Source organism: Pinus tabuliformis, chromosome 4_1, assembly GCF_031772625.1.
Source record: "Pinus tabuliformis cultivar Carrire ecotype Pingquan chromosome 4_1, CPIR1, whole genome shotgun sequence".
Classification (NCBI taxonomy): Eukaryota; Viridiplantae; Streptophyta; class Pinopsida; order Pinales; family Pinaceae; genus Pinus; species Pinus tabuliformis.
In genome coordinates, this window is record NC_142303.1 from 60154337 (window position 1) to 60173841 (window position 19505).

At 40.1% G+C, this 19505-nt stretch overlaps 1 protein-coding gene across 1 annotated transcript; it reads left to right on the forward strand.

The window, feature by feature from the left end:
• Window positions 1–16551: 16551 nt before the first annotated feature.
• Window positions 16552–17700, forward strand: LOC149174159 (uncharacterized). Its single transcript, XM_089420758.1, has one exon. It carries the CDS (start codon window positions 16552–16554, stop codon window positions 17698–17700), a length of 1149 nt encoding a protein of 382 aa, XP_089276884.1.
• The last annotated feature ends 1805 nt before the right edge of the window (window positions 17701–19505 follow it).

Consider the following 19505-nt stretch of genomic DNA (forward strand, 5'->3'; position numbering starts at 1 on the left):
TGGTGCATCTTTTCACATGACAGGAGATCGAGATTTTTTTTTTTCTGATCTGGATGAGAAAGATCTTGGAGTGCACATCGAGATGGGCGATGATGGTAGATATAGTGCGACCGGTATCGGTACCATTTCCTTTGAGAGGGAGTCTGGTAAACCCTTCGTATTGAAGGAAGTGATGCATGTTCCAGGATTGAAGAAGAATCTTATCTCTGTGGCGATGTTAGAAAACAAGGGATATGATGTTGTCTTCAGCGAGGGAAAGGCTTTCCTGCGCAGTAAGACAACTAGAGAAACCCGGATGATAGGGGTTCGAGTCAAGAACCTTTATCAATTGCATGTAGATGGCTGCGCAACAATGGCATGCAAGGCAGAAGGATTGGTGAGTCGGAATGATGGTGAGCTGTGGCACCGGAGATTGGGCCACCTTCACCATGGAGCCTTGAAGATACTGCAGCAGATTTCTACTGGGCTTCCTAAAGTCACTCTTGCACAGTCAGATCAGTGCAAGGGGTGTACTTTGGGAAAAATTGTGAAAGCCACCTTTCACGAGAAGGATAGTCACGCCATGATGATCCTTGAGAGAATTCACACAGACATGTGTGGACCTTTCTCAGTAGCTTCGACAACAAACCACAAGTACTATGTGATCTTTGTTGATGATTTCTCTCGAAAGTGATGGATCTTCTTCATGCAGAAGAAGAGCGAGACATACTCAAAGTTCTGTGAGTTCAAAGCACTGGTCGAGAAGGAATCGGGGAAGAAGGTGAAGGCTCTTAGGAGCGACAATGGTGGTGAATTCATCTCTGGCGAGTTCAAGGACTTCTGCAGCACAGAAGGGATTCAAAGAGAGCTCATAGCTCCCCATAACCCACAGCAGACGGGGTTGTTGAGCGGAAGAATAGAACGATCGTGGGTGCTGCACGGGCGATGTTGCATGATCAGGGCCTACCCCTTCACTTGTGGGTGGAGGCATGCAATACTGCAGTATATGTGCAGAACCGTTGTCCTCACAAGATACTTGGCATGAGTACACCCGAGGAGGCTTATTCTGGTAAGAGGCCTGATATTTCCCATTTGAGGATTTTTGGTTCTCCTGTTTACATGCATGTGATGAAGGATGCCAGGAAGAAGCTGGAGCCGACCGCAGAGGTTGGGATATTTGTGGGGTACACTGATATGCCCCACAACTATCGTGTGTATTTGCCAGACAGTCGCAAGACTGTTGTGCGACAGGATATCAAATTTCAGGAGGAGAAAGCCATGAAGTGTTCGCTTGAGAGGGAGCCACACTTGCATGCAGATGAGGAGCTATTAGTTCGTAAGGATGAGCTTTAGGATGTGGATCAGCCACAAAATGAAGTTCATGGAGTGGACGAGACCACTCATGCAGCACCAACCATCATAGGGCGAAAGCTCACTACAGAAGCTGAGCAACTGGATCAAGATGAAGAGAAGGTTATAGGACCACCTACAACACAGTGCAGATAGAGACAGTCACCTGATTGGTACACTGGATACATGGCTCTTGTGAGAAAATGTGTCATGACTGAGCCATCCTCTTTCGAGGAAGCTGTGGAGGATCCCGCATGGGTAGATGCCATGGTGGAAGAGTATGATTTGATTGTCAGAAACAATGCATGGGAGATTGTCCCAAGTCCGGAGGGGAAATCAGTGGTGGGTTCGAGATGGATCTACAAAAATTGGCAGCGCAGTGATGGACTATTTGTTTCTCAGGGTAAGTATGCCCGGGAGATATTGGATAAGTTCAACATGCATGGCTGCAAGCCTGTTGATACTCCTCTTCCTGGAGGTTGGAGGAAGGAAGATGCTACTTCAGCGAAGGTAGTGGATGCCACTGTTTATTGACAGTTGGTGGGGTCGCTTATGTATCTGGTCAATACATGACCCGATATTTGCTATGCTGTTAACCAGCTTTCACAAGCTATGGTTAAGCCAACCAAGCTCTTCTGGAAGGCAGGAAAACATGTATTGCATTATCTCAGAGGCACATCGGGATATGGATTGTGGTACAGACAGGAGGATGAGGTGAAGCTATGTGGCTTCACGGATGTAGATTGGGCAGGGAACCCAACGGACAGAAAGAGCACATCTAGAGGGATCTTCAGTATTGGGTCGACAATAGTTTCTTGGTACAACAGGAAGAAGAGATCCATGGCACTCAGTTCAGCAGAGGTCGAGTATATGGCAGCAAGTTTGGCTGCATGTGAGGCTATATGGATGAGGAAGATCTTGGTTGGGTTGTTCGGGTCACACTTGGAGCCTACTGTGATTTATTTTGATAACCAGAGTTGCATTAAACTCTCGGCTAATCCAGTATTTCATGATAGATCCAAGCACATCGACATCAGGTACCATCATATCAGAGACTGTGTGCAACGGAGAATCATGTTACTTTCATACATTCCCACGGAGGATCAGGATGCTGATATCTTGACGAAGGCGCTGACCAGGAGCAAATTCGAATACCACAAAGGCAAGATAGGGGTTGCAGATAATCCATATCTTGTTGAGACGGAGTGTTGAAAATGCAACAAGATGATGGAGCTTAGTGAAAAGAAGTCGCCTTCACTAAGTGTGCCCGTGGTCTATTTTTAGACATATGGATCATGGTCTATGAGTTGCAAGATGCTATTTATGGATGATTGGTCATGTTGGTAAAAATAGATGGACCTCTATTTTTAGACATATGGGCGGAGTCTATTTTTTAGACTGCCAGTCTAAAAATAGAACAGTCGAATATTATTAGCTCTTAATAATATTTGGACTATAAACATTATCTTATCCTCTTGCAGCACTTCAGTTCAAGCTACGGATGTGGCACATGCAACTGCCAGAAGGAAATACGCTTTTCCTATGGGTCAGTTGAGCTATTGCACGATGTACTTCAGTTAGAACTCAAGTGATTGAGTTTGTTGGAGTTGATTGAGGAGTTGATGGAGTTGTGTTCAGTTTGACTTAGTTGAACTAGTTGTATTTAGTCTAACTGCCAAATACACTAGTGATGAGTGATGTGAATTAATTATTAATTAATTCACTAATTATTAACTCATAAATCAACTAAAGAATACATCAGTTAACTCAGTGCATGGACAGTTCAGTGGAGACAAGTGTTAGAGGTGGGTGAAAGGGTGAGACTACTATCAGTTGTGACTATAGTTGTGCATGAGATTTTCACAATCATTGATTGAGATTTCCAATGAGGATTGTGCAGTACAAGCCAAGGAAATTCGAACTTGGATCAGATCTATTCTCAACTTGGATTGTGCAGTAGAGGCAGGCAAAAAGTGGAGGAGATTTGAACCCATGACTTGTTCAGATCTGAGCTAGTTTGTGTGTAGCAGGTGGAGATAGTACTGAGTACTTATGAGTAGTATTGTACTATGTATTGTTACATGTTCTCTATCATTATAATATACAGATAGTTGGTGGTTTTCAGCTATATGCTTTCCCCATTACATACTGTGTTGATATGTGTGATTGATGTTTCAATGTGCGCATGCGCTTGTGTTTTAATTTCGCAAATTGATGATCAATGGTAGAGGAGGTTATCTATTATGCATGCATTCTGCAAATAGTGTATAATCAGGATAATCTCTGTGAATAAGTGTTATATTATTCAAAATTCCTACACTTGGGGTGAAATTTATTTCAATATCACCAAAGCACTTTTAGGACTTTGCACCAACGTGAGGGTAAACAAATCAATGCAAAAGTTGTCAAGATTGCCATACAACAAATCAATTTGCAGTAAGTATGGGCTTGCAATTGATGATCCAATTGTCCAGAGAAGAAAGAGTAAGAAAAGAAACAAAAAGGTCCAAAGGCAGTCGACAAAAAATTCAAAGGTATGTGCTTACAAAACAAACTAGCACGAGGTTGGATCTTACAGATATGTCCTAAAACTCATTATTATGAGCCAAAATATATCCATCTTAAAACAAAAAGACAGGATGGATTATTATGTTGGTTATGTTGCCAAAAGGGACATACAACGAATAAGTGTCCTAAAGGTAGAAAATCTAAAATGAATAGAAGAAAGAAATCACAAGAAGTTGCCTCACAAAGATCCCAAAGAGAGACAAGAAGACATTGTGGAATCACCTTCAAAGAAGAAGTGCATTTAATGAAAAATGACCGCTGCAACACTTCAGAAACAACAAACACTACTTCCTATAATTCTGATTCCACCATTGACCATGTAAATATACAGCAATGTGAATGTACAAAATTTGAAGATTGCAATTGCAATAATTCATAGTCAGAATCAATCCTCAGTTCAGAAGAAGAGACTGAACTCAAGTCAAAAAGGAAAAAGAAAAAAATTTGTATGGCACACGCCATTGAAGATGATGAGTCAAAGGTTCTATCCAACATCAAAATGTTGGCAGAAGGAGAAATGAAAGAAATGCCGCTAGAAGCTTTTCTACAAACAATGCACAAAGAACAAGGCAACAGTAGTTCAAAGAATAATCAAGCTAAAGCCCTATTTGTAGATGCTTCCTATGAAAAGAACACCAGATCTTTTCAAAGAAACAAGGAGCATACCAAGCCAAGGTCCTCAACCTTGGGAGAAGTCAACACGAAAATACACCATCTCAATAAAGAAGTTGTTGGCCTGAAAACATAGATCTCTTAGATAGAAAACAAGAAGGAGCCTATTAAGAATGATAATGTAGAGACCTATGAAAATAAATCCTATCATGGAATGGGATTTGGAGAAATGAAAATAATGACAATCCAATATTAGCAACATCGTGTATTTCTTACCATTGATATCCAAGGAGAAAAGTTCACTTTGAGAACGTTGATTGATTCAAGCACGAATATCAATGTTATTAACAAAAATATTGTCCCAGCTAAATACTGGAAGGTGGCTCCTAGACAAATAACTAGAATTGGAACTCAGACTTTCAGGTATGAAGTTCCTATTGCCACCATCTGTTTCAAAAAATATTGTATAAAGTTAAAATTTGCAGTAGGAGAAATTCCCATAGACTGCATATTGGGAAATGTGTTTCTAGCAGCAGTTGAACCCCATGGGTCAGCCAGATTGCCTGATGGCAAAGCGGGATTTTTCATTTCAGTACCAAATCATAAAGGATTTCTAGAAACATTGACCTTACCATATATTTCTACTCCCAAAATTTCCACAATGGTACAAACAATGTAGGAAGTACAACTGTCAGAGAAAAAGATTAAATAATTGAAAGAATTTAAATCTTCAATCAGAATCAAAGAACAATTCCAACTTCCCAAAGTCATACAAAAAATTGTAGAACTAAGAAAGCACCTGGAAACTGAGTGTTTTTCAGAAAACCCAAAGGCGTTCTAGCATAGAAAGCAACACACAGTAGAATTGTCTTTCAAATATAAATATGAAGGAAAACCTTGTAAGATTAGGGAAATTCCCATGAACAGAGACTATAGAAATCTCTTGCAAAAATAAATCTCTGGTCTTCTGCAAAAGGGACTCATCAGAGAATCCAGTAGTCTGTGGAATTGCTATGGATTTTATGTAAATAAGCATTCAGAATAGATCAGGGGAGTGCCCAAACTTGTTATAAATTATAAACCTCTAAACTTTGTTTTAGCAGATGATACCTATCCTATTCCACATAAAGGAAGCTTAATTGAAAAAATTGCAGGAACCAAAGTATTCTCAAAATTCGACATGAAGTCCGGTTTTTGGAAAGTTGCTATCAAAGAAGAAGACATATTCGAAACTACTTTCATCATTCCAGTAGGGCACTATGAATGGAATGTAATGCCTTTTGGACTAAAGCATGCTCCATCTAAGTTCCAGAAGGTAATCGATCAAATTTTTAAGCTCTACTTTGAATGGCTAATTGTGTATATAGATGACGTGTTAATTTTCTCCAACACCATAAATAAACATTTCAAACATAGCCACACTTTCGCTCAAGCTGTAAAAGGAAGTGGTTTAGTTTTAAGCAAAAAGAAGATGGAATTATTCCAAACCAAAATCAAATTTCTGGGACATACGATAGAAGATGGCCAAATAACTTTGCAGAAGCATGCTCTAGAATTTGCTAATAGGTTTCCAGATGTAATCACAGACAAAAACAACTGCAAAGGTTCCTCGGTTTCTTGAATTATGTTAGTGATTTTTATAAAGGTCGTGTAGTGGACCATAATATTCTTAACTAAAGATTGAAAAAAGAGCCTTCACCATGAATAGATCATCACACTAAATTTGTCCAGAAAATCAAAAGAAAAGTCCATACATTGCCAATCCTCTATCTGGCAAATGAATATCTCCCCAAAATTGTTGAGAGTGATGCTAGCAACCTTGGATGGGGAGGAATACTAAATCAAGTCAAAGAAGGGACCAAGAAAATTGTACAATTTACCTCAGGTGCATGGAACCCAGTAGAGCAAAACTACTCCACTATCAAAAAAGAGGTAAAAGTTGTCTGGAACTATATAGAAAAGTTTGATATACACCTTGTATATAAACATTTTTTTTTAGAACTGATGCTTCAGCCTTGAAAAAGGTTCTAACTAAAGAAATAAAAAATCACAGAGAAGCCAAGTTTGCTAGATGGGAGGCACTATTTGCTAACTTTGATTTTGAAGTTGAGCATATCAAAGGAGAACAAAACTGCTTGCTTGACTTCCTAAGCAGAGAATATCTGGAATAGAATGACCATTTGATTGTTATAGTAACTGAATGGAATCCAAACACTCAGCAAGAAGAAATCTGAAATATTTTAGATGACACTCCTTGGCGAGTATACACAGAACAATGGAAGCCAACATGGCAACTCAGAAACACCAAGGTCATGGATGCCAACTTGTAGCCCCACATAGACTTACAGATGGGAAGACCTAAGTTTTCTTGAAAACTAGGTCATAGATCTCCCTCAATCACCAAAAATCCAAAATATTACGACTGTACAAATCCAAGAAGGATCTTCTTCAGCTACCCTGTCTTTTCCTCGAAGATCTTTTATTGACCATCAAAAAATACAAAAAGCTTGCCATGCCATTAAGCCAAAGTCAAGTCTTGACCTTTGCAACCTTCTACTTCCACATCTGTATATAATTCATATCCAAATTGTTTACATGCCGCTTTATTTGAACTAGCACAAATTTTGCATTTCTCTGATCTCGAAGTTAAATGTCCTGGATATTGTTCAGTAGTCTGCTTAAAAACACTTGCAGATTTAGTCCTCCATAAAAATCATAATCTAGCCACAGGAGAAGCTCCACCAACAACTATTGCTAATTCATGCCCAAATCCCAAATGTTCTGACATTCCTTTTCCTCATGACACCATCACGATGATCCATGAACTCCCTTCTCTGGAAAACGAAGACCCAAGGCTTACTGAAATGTTCAGTAAAATGCATCCTCCAGGAATGCCTAGATATGGATTGGGATATACTGAACTACTTGACAGTATAATTCCACAATCCAGATTTGAAAACCATATCCCTTGTAAGAGTAGGGAAATTCCCAGGAACAGATACTATATAAATATCTGCCAAAAAGAAATCTCTTGTCTTCTGCAAAAAGGACTCATCAGAGACTCCAATAGTTAGTGGAACTGCTATGGATTTTATGTAAATAAGCATTCAGAACAGATCGGGGGAGTTCCTAGACTTGTTATAAATTATAAACCTCTAAACTCTGTTTTAGCAGATGATATCTATCCTATTCCACATAAAGGAAGCTTAATTGCAAAAATTGCAGGAGCCAAAATATTCTCAAAATTCAACATGAAGTCTAGTTTTTGGCAAGTTTCTATCAAAGAAGAAGACATATTCAAAACTGCTTGCAACATTCCAGCAGGGCACTATGAATGGAATGTAATGCCTTTTGGACTAAAGCATGCTCCATGCTCCATCTAAGTTCCATAAGGTAATGGATCAAATATTTAAGCCCTACTTTGAATGGTTAATTGTGTATATAGATGACGTTTTGATTTTCTCCAACACCATAGATGAACATTTCAGACATATCCACACTTTTCCTCAAGCTATAAAAAGAAGTGGTTTAGTTTTAAGTAAAAAGAAGATGGAATTGTTCCAAACCAAAATCAAATTTCTGGGACATACGATAGAAGATGTCCAAATAACTTTGTAGAAGCATGCTCTAGAATTTGCTAATAAGTTTCCAAATGTAATCATAGACAAAACAGAGCTGCAGAGGTTCCTCGGTTGCTTGAATTATGTTAGTAATTTTTATAAAGGGTGTGCAGTGGACCGCAAGATTCTTAACCAAAGATTGAAAAAGGAGACTTCACCATGGACAGATGATCACACTAAAGTTGTCCAGAAAATCAAAGGCAAAGTCCATACATTTCCAATCTTCTATCTAGCAGATGAAGATCTCCCCAAAATTGTTGAGAGTGATGCTAGCAACCTTGGATGGGGATGAATACTAAAGCAAGTCAAAGAAGGGACTGAGAAAATTGTACAATTTGCCTCAGGTACATGGAACCCAGCAAAGTAAAACTACTTCATTATCGAAAAAGAGGTAAAAGCTGCTTGGAACTATATAGACAAGTTTGATATACACCTTGTACATAAACAATTTTTGCTTAGAACTAATGCTTCAACCTTGAAAAAGGTTCTAACTAAAGAAATAAAAAATCTCGGAGAAGCCAAGTTTGCCAGATGGCAGGCACTATTTGCTAACTTTGATTTTGAAGTTGAGCATATGAAAGGAGAACAAAATTGCTTATCTGACTTCCTAAGCAGAGAATATCTGGAACATAATTACCATTTGATGGTTATAATAATTAAATGGAATATAAACACTCAACAAGAAGAACTCTGAAATATTTCAGATGGCACTCCTTGGCCAGTATACATAGAACAATAGAAGCCAACATGGAAACTCAGAAACACCAAGGTCATGGATGCCAACTTGCATCCCCACACAGACTTACAACATCTAGTGCCCGAAAGGAAGATCAATCCAAAATCCAACAAGTGGATTCAGGACATGATCTAGAAAAGATCAATATTAGCAACTAGTCTTGCAAAAGAAGCTTTATATGAAAGCCTTAAAGATATAAGTGTAATTTGGACCAAAGGAAGTGATAGGACAAAGATCTATCATAAAAATTACACTATAAACAGGACACGAGACCCAAACCATTTCTCAAAATACATGTGGCCATAGAAATTTCCAGAAATATTATTTCCAGACACCGTCTACAATTTCAAAGGCTACATTTATCTATGGTGGGAGCTTTCATGCCGAGATGAGAAAATAGAAATCCACTACACCATTTTAAAATTTGGGCCAATATTTGTAAATCAACTTTTATGGCGACTAGAATGGCTAAAAACTTGGTGGATGTGGTTCAGAGTCAAAAAGACCATTATGGATCCAAGATATTTTGAAAATTATACTCAAAGAGATTGCATGACATGTGCTCAAAATTCTCATGATTGTTTCCATTATCCTTGCAAAACCATAGCAGGCCTAAATTCATACTCAGATGACTGGATATTGAAGACCTTTATGACTGGACACGTCCAATGGATTGTGTTAATGAAGATCAAGCATCAGGTTGTCTTGGGCAAACCAATGATTGTTAGAACAATTTACTCAAAGGCTTGGGACACCTGTGGAGCATATGATCATCCATCACTTGGAAGATTCCCTGGTACAACCGCACTAGGGACATGATTAAATATTCACGGGTTCACATGGGCTCTCGATATAAAGCATCCACATTGTACAATAAAGTATTGTCTCTTGACTATGACAGAGATCAGGTTTTTCTTGAGATTTCCAACAAAAATCTCCCATATTTGTATAAATAATTATAGTTTTGTGGGATTCCCTTAAATCTCCACTTTGTATAGTTGTCATGTACTATTCCGAGACTCAAAGCACTTCTCTGACTTTTGGTGTGATTTGATCCACATCTCGGAATCATTGTACAAAACACAGGTTGTTGGAAATTTGTCCCCTTCTCATCCTATATAAGGAGAGGAGTAAGGCTCATTTGGGCATCCGAGTTTGGAGAGAGTTGAGTCTGAGTCTTAGAGAAATTTCTAGCTTTGTGTGTTTTGAGTCTGAGAGCTATCTCCCTGCTCTACATCTACGAACACTTTGTTCGATCTGCTTGCATCACAAAGCAAGATCTCTTTAGAGTCGAGTTTGGAAGCCTGCGCATCAAGGCCTAAAAACCTTGGTGAGAACCTGAAGTGGTTGAACTCTATAGGTAGAGTCTTTAAATTTTTATATCTTCCTCAAAGACAGAGTCTGTGTTAGGCCAGGAAGCCTCCAAATCTCATCTGTAGAAATTTCTACTTAACAGATGATATAATTGGTAAATGCCCCCACAGTCAATCTCTGGATTGAAAAAAAAATTGAAGATTTTCAAAATTTTAACCATCTTCTGAAATCAATAAAAAGAAATATTTCTGTGTTTGCTATACCCATCTATGTCATAACTTTGAGTAATACTTTTCTTTATGAGTACTGAGTTGTTTCTGAGTAAAAATCTTCATATTCTATGAGAGGAGAGGTTCGTCGGAGGTTCGTCGAGTGTCTAGGGACGTCCGCTCGCTGAGGCAAGGAGGTCATTGAAGAGCATTAATACATGATGACACAGAGGTTCGTGTATGGGTTCGTGTATCACAACAGAAGAAAGGAGATTTTGAATCAGTAAGCTTCGAGAACTTTGAGGAGGAAGCCCCCGCTAAAAATTGACGCAGAGGTATCTTCTACACAAAAACATTCATGGACCAGCCATGATGGCACCAAGATAGACACTACCACCAATTTTCCACCTTTCAAAGGAATATTGTTATGCGAGTCTAATAATGCATCAAAATCTATTCCTTTGGTCCCCACAGATGAATCTGCACTGGGCATTGATGGAAGAATACAGAAAGCCAACGAGCAGATAAATTGGACAAATATTGCTATTAAAGGGTTAGAAATAAATATGATAAAATCCCAAGACCAAAAGGACTGGTTTGATTCCTTAAATGATGATGTAAAGGATGTAAATAATAATCTGAACAATGTAAATTATTTTGTTTCTGCATTGAAAGGATTCGTTAGAGAATCTTATGTTCGAATAGAAAGCATAGAAAAGAAAGTAGATTTTGAATTCAAAACTACTAATAGTCTTATGGGAGAATTGGCTCAGAAATTTGAAAACATTTCCATAGCACCCAAAGATAAGTGCATTCCTTCTTCTATGCTTTTTAGCCACCCTATAAATATCCAACATGCTATCAAGCAAGTAGAAAAATTTCCCTATTTATTCCCAAAGGAAAAGCCAGAACTGCATGAACAATCTCCTAGCAGTTCACCAAAAGTCTCCTACTCATTATTTTCAGAAGCTTTCACTAAAAACGAATATCCTGAGTCTTATGAAAAGTATTTACTTCCCATCTATGAGCCCCTCTCAAGCCATTTTTCCAGATATCTAGTCCCTGACCTAGTTGGCAAGGGTAAACTTCCAGAAAAACACACCTTTCAAACTGGCTCTTACAAAGAATGGAACATTGACAATCTTAGCACTGGTCAAATCAGGCAAATGATTTATCAAATGTTTACTGAATATAAACTTATGTGTATGCGGGGGAAATAGAACTTGAAGCCTGTAAAACAATCATACAATGTTTTACCCATACATTGTAAAGATGGTGGGATGTTGATTCATCTCCTACACTTATTTCAGAAATGGAAGAAGAAGTAGTTAAGGATGAAGAAGGTGATGTCATCTACAATGAAGATGACACTCCACAAAGAAATATGATAGGAGCCCTCACCTCCTTTATTCTTGAGCACTGGTGTGGAGCTACAATTGAGATTGCTAACAAGCATGAGATGGCACTAATGAACCTCAAGTGAAAAAAAATGTTCTAATATGAAGACTTTCATCGTGACTAGACACAGTGAGTTTATGAAGTAAAAGAAAGCCAAAATGCATTACGGAAGCGGGTCTATCTTGCTGCTCTACTTCTGTTAGGTTCCTATACCAATAGGAGTCATAATTTTTGAACGGATGAGGTCAAATCTGTAATATGTACATATCTTTGTTTTCTAAAAATGTTTTCCATATTCAAAAAAATCTAAAAATTTAAAAAATGTAAAGAGGGTATGTCCTAAAAGAAAAATCAAAGGAAAAAAACAATAAAAAGGTAAAAAAAGGATGAAAAAATGAACCCCAATGAAAAAACAAAAAGACCATGAAAGTGTGCAAGTCCAAATGCCACTACTATTTACTTTTCTGCATAATAATGATTGTGTGCAACTTGTTATTCATGCCACAATCCATGGTAAAAAAACAATTTAATCTTGGTTATTCTATGTTTTCAATTTCATGATTAGCGATAGAGAATAAAATCTAACCCAATTGTTTAATCTTAGTAGATAAGTAGATAGGTAGAGTAAATAAAAGGAGCTCAACTGTTTAATCTGAGCCCTTGGATGTAATAAGGATAGACTTAGATAGATTTCTATTGTAAAAGAAAATAATTTTTTTTTGATAAGGGGTTGCCAGCTTAAGTGTGCCCTATTAAAGAGTAGGAAAAATGGTAGGATGAGTAGATGGGTAAGTAGTTGGATGGTTGCAGAATTATGGTGATTGATTGGATAAAGTCATATCATTTACTTTCATCAACAAGTTGCTAAAGTATGGTTGATAATTGAACATTTACACAAAGTCAAGTGATTAATATCCCCATTCATTTTACCTTTGATTTTACTAATTTCCCATAAGTAAAGTCAAAAGTACCTAAAACCTTAAGTTAAAGTGGCTGAGAGAATTTCTCTGACTTCTGGAGCGACTGGACCCTTGGCCCAATAACTTATAGGGTCTACGTACTAAAACCCCCTCACCAACATTCACCCCCTCCATAATTCACTCATTTCCTCTAAAAAATCCCTTTTGCTAAGGTAAAATCACCATTTGCCTAGAGAAAGTAATCACCCCCAAGAAAACCCCTTTTTTCACAAAAACCCACAAATGCACATTTGGCCTAAGTTATTTTTTTTTCTAAGTAAAAGCAGTCTATTAATATGTACATAAAATATACAAAGAGGACAGAGCCTCGCCCAAGTTTATCATAGTATCAGCAAAATCTGGACTGCCCCAACATTGGGGAAACTAGTTGAGCGAGGCATAACCTTAAAAAATGGTAGCAATTTTGAGACCAGACTCCATAAAAAGACTGTAAGATAACACCCTGAAATTTGGTCCAGAAAGGATACCAGCGTCCACATAAAGATTATCAAAAACAAAAAAAAACCAAATAGAAGACACCAAGGCAGCCATAGCCGGCCAAGTTCTAACCTCTGGCAGCCTTAGCCGACTCTTTGTCTGCCCCCTTCTACTACCTGGAGGCCACGTCATCTTAGCGTGGTCATTCGGGATGGGTTCCTTGATGATTGGGCAAGCCCACTTATCCGCCATGTCCATGGAGGCTCTGCCGTGTGGCTCTCCACCACCGCCATGAGGCTCTCCCCCATCACCAGAAGCATCCTGCATAGCTGAACCATCATGACACGAACCACCAGAGGGGCACATGGCAACAAAGCTGCCCCCTTCACCATGCATAATTCCATTAGGGTTCGGTCCAAGGGAGGAGAAGAGACTATCTACCATCACTTTTTTACCAGAATCCCTGCAATTGTTGTGTCTGAGTGTACCTTCCTACGACAAGCTGGAGATGTCAACCTGAGGGGTAGAATGAGCCATTTCTTCTGAGAAAGAGATGGAGATAGAAGTGGTAATGATGGGCCTGTTCAGGGAGCTACATAACCTGAAATGGGCAAAGAGAGGAGTGGGTTGATGGGGCAGAGGAGAATTGCCAGAATGGACAGCAAATTCGTTAGGAGGAACATCGGAAGAATGAGCCTGACCTCTCCCGTGCATGGTACTATGATGTCTACCCTCCCCAAAGGATTGAGGATGAAGAAATTCAGGGGAAGGAGAGGAGGCAAAGCAGGAGCTTCCTCCCCTAGTTCCTCCCCTACGACTTCGCATACGGTGCCTTACCATGTTGAGTTCGTTGGCTGGGCGCTCAAAGGGAGCAGAGACCAGAGGGACGAAGGTAGAGGGAGCACTAGCAATGGGAATAAGAGGCGCAACAAGATTGTTCTGGGTAGATATTAGAAAACAAAGAGCCGAATGCGAATGATGAAAGCCATATCAAAATCCGCATAGCAGACAATCCAACAGCGACGGCTAGTTACAGTGCGAAGGCTGGGCTCAAAGGCCTGAGGTAGACAGATGCTATAGAGCAGGGGAGATGGCGCAGGATTGAAACGAGGTATCTCCATAACCCAACAATGAAAAGCTTTTGGCCGAGCCAGACCTGTATTGAATGTTGCCTGCAGATAGTATTGAAGGCGTTTCAGGTTGATATGGGGAGGGGCGCCATCAGACAAGTGGCCCGTCCCCTCACTGCCATTCTTCAATAATGACATTAATGCTTGAATGTGTCACCCGCATTCGGGTATTTTGCTTAAGTTATAATTTTTTATGTGAAAAGTAAAATAAAATTCAACCCACATTATACTTAGCGCACTTCGTTTTCTGCTTTCATTTCATATTGACTTCCCATATGTTTTATTAAAAAACCATATGTTAATATCCTGCCCCAAATTTTGAAACATAAACTTATTAATAAACTGATTAATGGGATTAATTAAGTCAATCAGCGACTAATTAATAACAATGACCTACCGCCGAAAAAAAGAAATTAATTAATCAATCAGTGGTTAATTAATAATCAACCTCACCAATGTGGTTGATAGAGAGGAGAATGAAAGAATACGCTCTGATGCGATTCAACAGCTACCGACTCCAAACCCTAGCCGCCGCTGAACAGACCTGCCATTGCCGCCGCAGGTTCTATCACTGAAGGCCACCTATGGCACTAGCTGCAGGAGGGGAGAGCTCCGCCTCCCCTCCAATGGACACGGCCTCAACTGACAAGACGCAGAAGCCTGTGACTCTGCACCCCGCAGGCACAGGTCGAGAAACTGAGAAAGACAAGCAAAGGACGAATGAGGAAAAGATGCATTCAGTTCAGAATGAAGAGGACAACGCAGGCAATGATGAGCACGCCAATGCAGAGTCACCTCAGACAAAAGTGACCTCAGCCACATGTATTCCAAAAGCCGCAGAACCGATCAAGGTCGAACTGCCAAGCCACCGCATCAATGGGGAAATCCAATTCATGCGGGACTATGCACTCATCGGAAAGTTCTTGGGATTCTGGCCCACAGAAAAAGCCTTACAAGGATGGATAGCTTCAAAATGGAAGCCCAAAGGACAAGTAACTCTGCAACTTGGCCCGAAGGGCTTCTTTACCGCCATCTTCAACTGTTTAGAGGACAAAATAAGGATATTCGAAGGAGGCCCATACTTCTTTAACTCTTCAGGCTTGTATCTAACGGAATGGAAGCCCAGATTCAACCCTGATAAAGAAGACTTCAGTTGGGCCCCTGTTTGGATAAGAATGTATTCCCTTCCCATGGAATATTGGAGAGAAGAAACGTTGGCAGACATTGGCAACAAACTGGGGACCTTCATCAAAGTGGCAACAGAAACAAAGACACGCAAATACACCTCTTATGCTAGGATCTGCGTCCAGATGCACCTGACCAAGACCCTTGCAGACTCGGTAAGTCTCTTTCACGATGACTTTGAATGGAAACAGCCTCTAGATTATGAGCATATCCCTTTCCGCTGTCGAAAATGCCATGAGCATGGCCACCTTTTCCGAGACTGTCCCTTAAATGCGCAGTCCAAGGCTCCATCTAATGATTCCAATAAGGACTCAGATGGTTTCACCAAAATCCCCACCCGCCGCAGGCACGCCAAGAAAAACCAAGCAGCTCCGGATCAAGCCTTTAAAGCGAACCCCCAGAATCGCTTCTCTGTTCTTGCCTCGCATGATAAACAAGATAGCCCCAACTCTGACTCCCCGGATCAGCCGCTCCCACCCTCGCCCTCCCTCATCCGCTCCAACCCCTTGTTCTCTTCTGACCCAGCATCCTCCATCTCTGCTCCTACCCCTTCCATGGAGAAAACCAAATTGGTTACAGATCTTGGTCCCTTATTCCCATCCAAGGGGAAAACCGTATTGAATGAAACACAACAAGCTTCAGATATGGATCTCGACGCAGCTCTAGCCCTGAGTCTTCATGAAGATGCAGCGGAGGAGGACCACAACACTCCAATTGGAATGGAGGAAGATCCGGAAGATGTAGATCTAGAAGAGCTTGAAATCTCCAAGCTTGACATCTCCAAACTTGAGAAAGCATGCAAACAAAAAGAGTACAACTCAATCCCCCCTGGCAAATAGACAAACTTGAAGGAGTCCTTACCAAGGTGCAGCACCATAAAAGCCTGGGAATACAAGGAGGCAGTCACTGGGATGGAAAAAAGATCCTTAAAGATACAAAGAAAAGGGGCAGAAAAACAGACCTTCAGAGAACAATAATAGTAGGTGAAATACTCATGGATTCGGGGCAATTCCCCAAGTTGACCAAGTTCTACAAACCCAAATCTCAGTCTACATGAAGCTCATTTCATGGAATGTAAGAGGACTCAACAGTCCCTCTAAACACAGAATGATCAAAAACCTGATAATGCAAGAAAAACCCGCAATAGTTTTCCTTCAAGAAACAAAAAGCAGCAGCACAGTGATAGACAGACTTAGCAATAAAATATGGGCAGGCAGCAGTTCAATTTCAGTAGATGCCTCTGGGGCTTCCGGCGGTCTTGCCATTCTATGGAACCCGCAGATTGTTTCACTAGATAATTTTCATGCCACTCTTCATCTAATACAAGCTACCTTCCACCTCATCGGAACCAACATCCATGGGCATCTCACCAATGTATACTTCCCGCAGATAATTCAGCAAAAATTGGACCTCCTGGACATGATTTCCATCCTCAATGAAAACAGACACTTCCCCTTATGGATTGGCGGAGGCGACTTCAATATAATAAAATCCATGGAAGAAAAACAAGGAGGCAGAACCAGGCTCGATAGTGACAGCAGCGGCTTCAAGCAATTCCTTCAAGATAATCAGTTCATGGACATCCCCACATCCAATGGCATTTTCACATGGTCCAACAAGCGCCGAGGTGCTCACCACATTGCCTCAAGGCTAGATCGATTCTTAATTTCAGACAACGCGATCCACCTTGGAGGGGATTTTAACGCCTCAATTATTCCCCAAGGAGGCTCAGATCACTGGCCGATTTTGCTCCAATGGTCCAGACCAGGCAACTGCTGCAACAGACCCTTTCGATTCGAAGCCTTTTGGCTCACAAACACCAATTTCAAGGCTGTGGTCAATCATGCATGGGCATCTTACACCCCGCCTGCGGGAGCTAAGATGTACCAGTTTCAACAAAAGCTGAAAAATCTGAAACAAGTTCTTAAAGTATGGAACCGAACTCACTTTGGCAACATACAGGAGAGCAGACAAAAACTGGAACAGCAAATGAAAGCACTACAACAACTATTCATTCTGGAAGGCCGCACAGAAGAACAAATTCAACAGGAGCAGATCCTCTGGAATCAAATTGAAGAACGCCAAAAACAAGAGGAAACTTTATGGCGACAAAAATCTAGAATCAGCTGGCTTAAAGATGGAGAGAAAAATACAAAATTTTTCCACAAAACCACCATACAACGACGTATGCATAACTGTTAACACCCAGGTTGTTCCCTATGACTCCCAAGGGAATACGGCCGGGGTAACCACTAACCAATCTTTGGATCACTGTTTCTAGCCAAACTGTGATCAGAGAGGGCTCTCTCTTTATGATTTGTAACTGTTTATGATAGGGTTTTAGGCTAGCTATTATGCACAGGTTTTGTTTATGTTTTGGTTGAAGAATTTCCTTCAGATCTCTTGTGATGTAATATTCAGAGAGTCAGGTATCATTGGGCAATGGAGTCTGTGGCAGTAGGTGTCTAGAAACTTTGAGATGAACCGATGAAACTTACAGGGCCATTTGGATGCTTCATAGAACAAATTTTGATTAATAACAGGAAACAGGTAAGACAAACAATGAAAGCATTCAAGAATTTTCACTCGTTGTTAACTGTTTCCACCAAACTGGTTATGAGAAAAGACAGATGTCACAGGGGCAAACTTGAATCCCTGGGAATGTCTATCACAGCGAAAGATATAGTTTCAAAGTGCAGCAACTAAGAATTACACTTCTGTTACTGTATCTGAGGAAAACATGGATAATAGCTCAGTTTGAGTTCAGGGTAATCATGGATTAAGTCCTGGAACCATTCTTCTACTTTGCTATTAAGTGTAAAACATCTGAACGATAAAAGAGAACAAAAGACTCGAAAACATGTAATACAGAGATTTGAGAAAACTTATTGTTTTATGAAACACTCTGGAATCCTGCAACATTCACCATTCATCACAACGCACCAAATACACCACGCTTTGGAAATTCCATTCTCCCTTTGTATTATTTCTCTGAGAATTTTTACAGTAAGTGAGAGCTCTTCAAAGGAAAATTACAACAACCCTTGCTCTATCATGCGCAGGGGTTTATATAGAAAAAATATACAAAATATCTCAGGCATTGAGTCATCTGAGAGAGAGAAAATATCTTCAGTAGTGTTCAGAAAGTAGGCAGGGAGTTATTACAACGTTAAATGCAGAGTAAATGCCCTTTATGTCTGTCAGATGATTGTTTTGACTTTAAGGAGTCACTGAGTCGGTTACATTACTATGTATCGATCCTGTAGGTACGCATTTACTTTTGCCTGCGCAATGAATTTCACGGCTTTGCCAGCTGCGTTTGTCTTTCCTGCTTTGTTGGCTGCTCCATCTGCTGAGTTGGCTCAGCTTTGACTTTATGATGCCTGCTGATTTTGCTGACTGTTCTTTCCATCAAAATTTATAGAAAAAACAGAAATTGATGCATGGCTTAATGTTTACAAAATTCTCTGGATGGCATCTGTCCACCATTCCTGTGTAGGGAGCTGATGCTTGAGGATGGCCTGCATTGTCTCTTCAGCTTCTGTATACTTGAAAAAGTTGGGAGCTACATCAAATAGATGATTCATTTCATTCATTATAAAAAGTAGATTTTCTATCTTACCATAGAAAATCTGTCCTGTGATAGGCCCTGTATCCTCTGAGGTGCTGGCCTTCTCATTTACCTGTGATGAGGCAAAAACATTCACTCTCTTGGCATATTCTTCATGGGGGAATAATCTCCCTCCATTGTTCAGCAAGCTAGGGAGTCCCTTACTTTCCAATACCCGAAACCTCTCAAAGAACCTGTTTACCTCAGTTTGCATATCCTGGGTTCTTCTGTCTAAGGTTTGCATCAGATTTCTAAGAGTAAGAACCCTCTTGATCATTTGGATAGTATCAGTTCTGTTTGCGATTCCCATGATGGTCAACTGAGAACTGGTCTTATGATTGAGCACATTGATCATTTTTGTTGCAATTTCAGGCATGTTCCCCAACAAGGCCCTTGA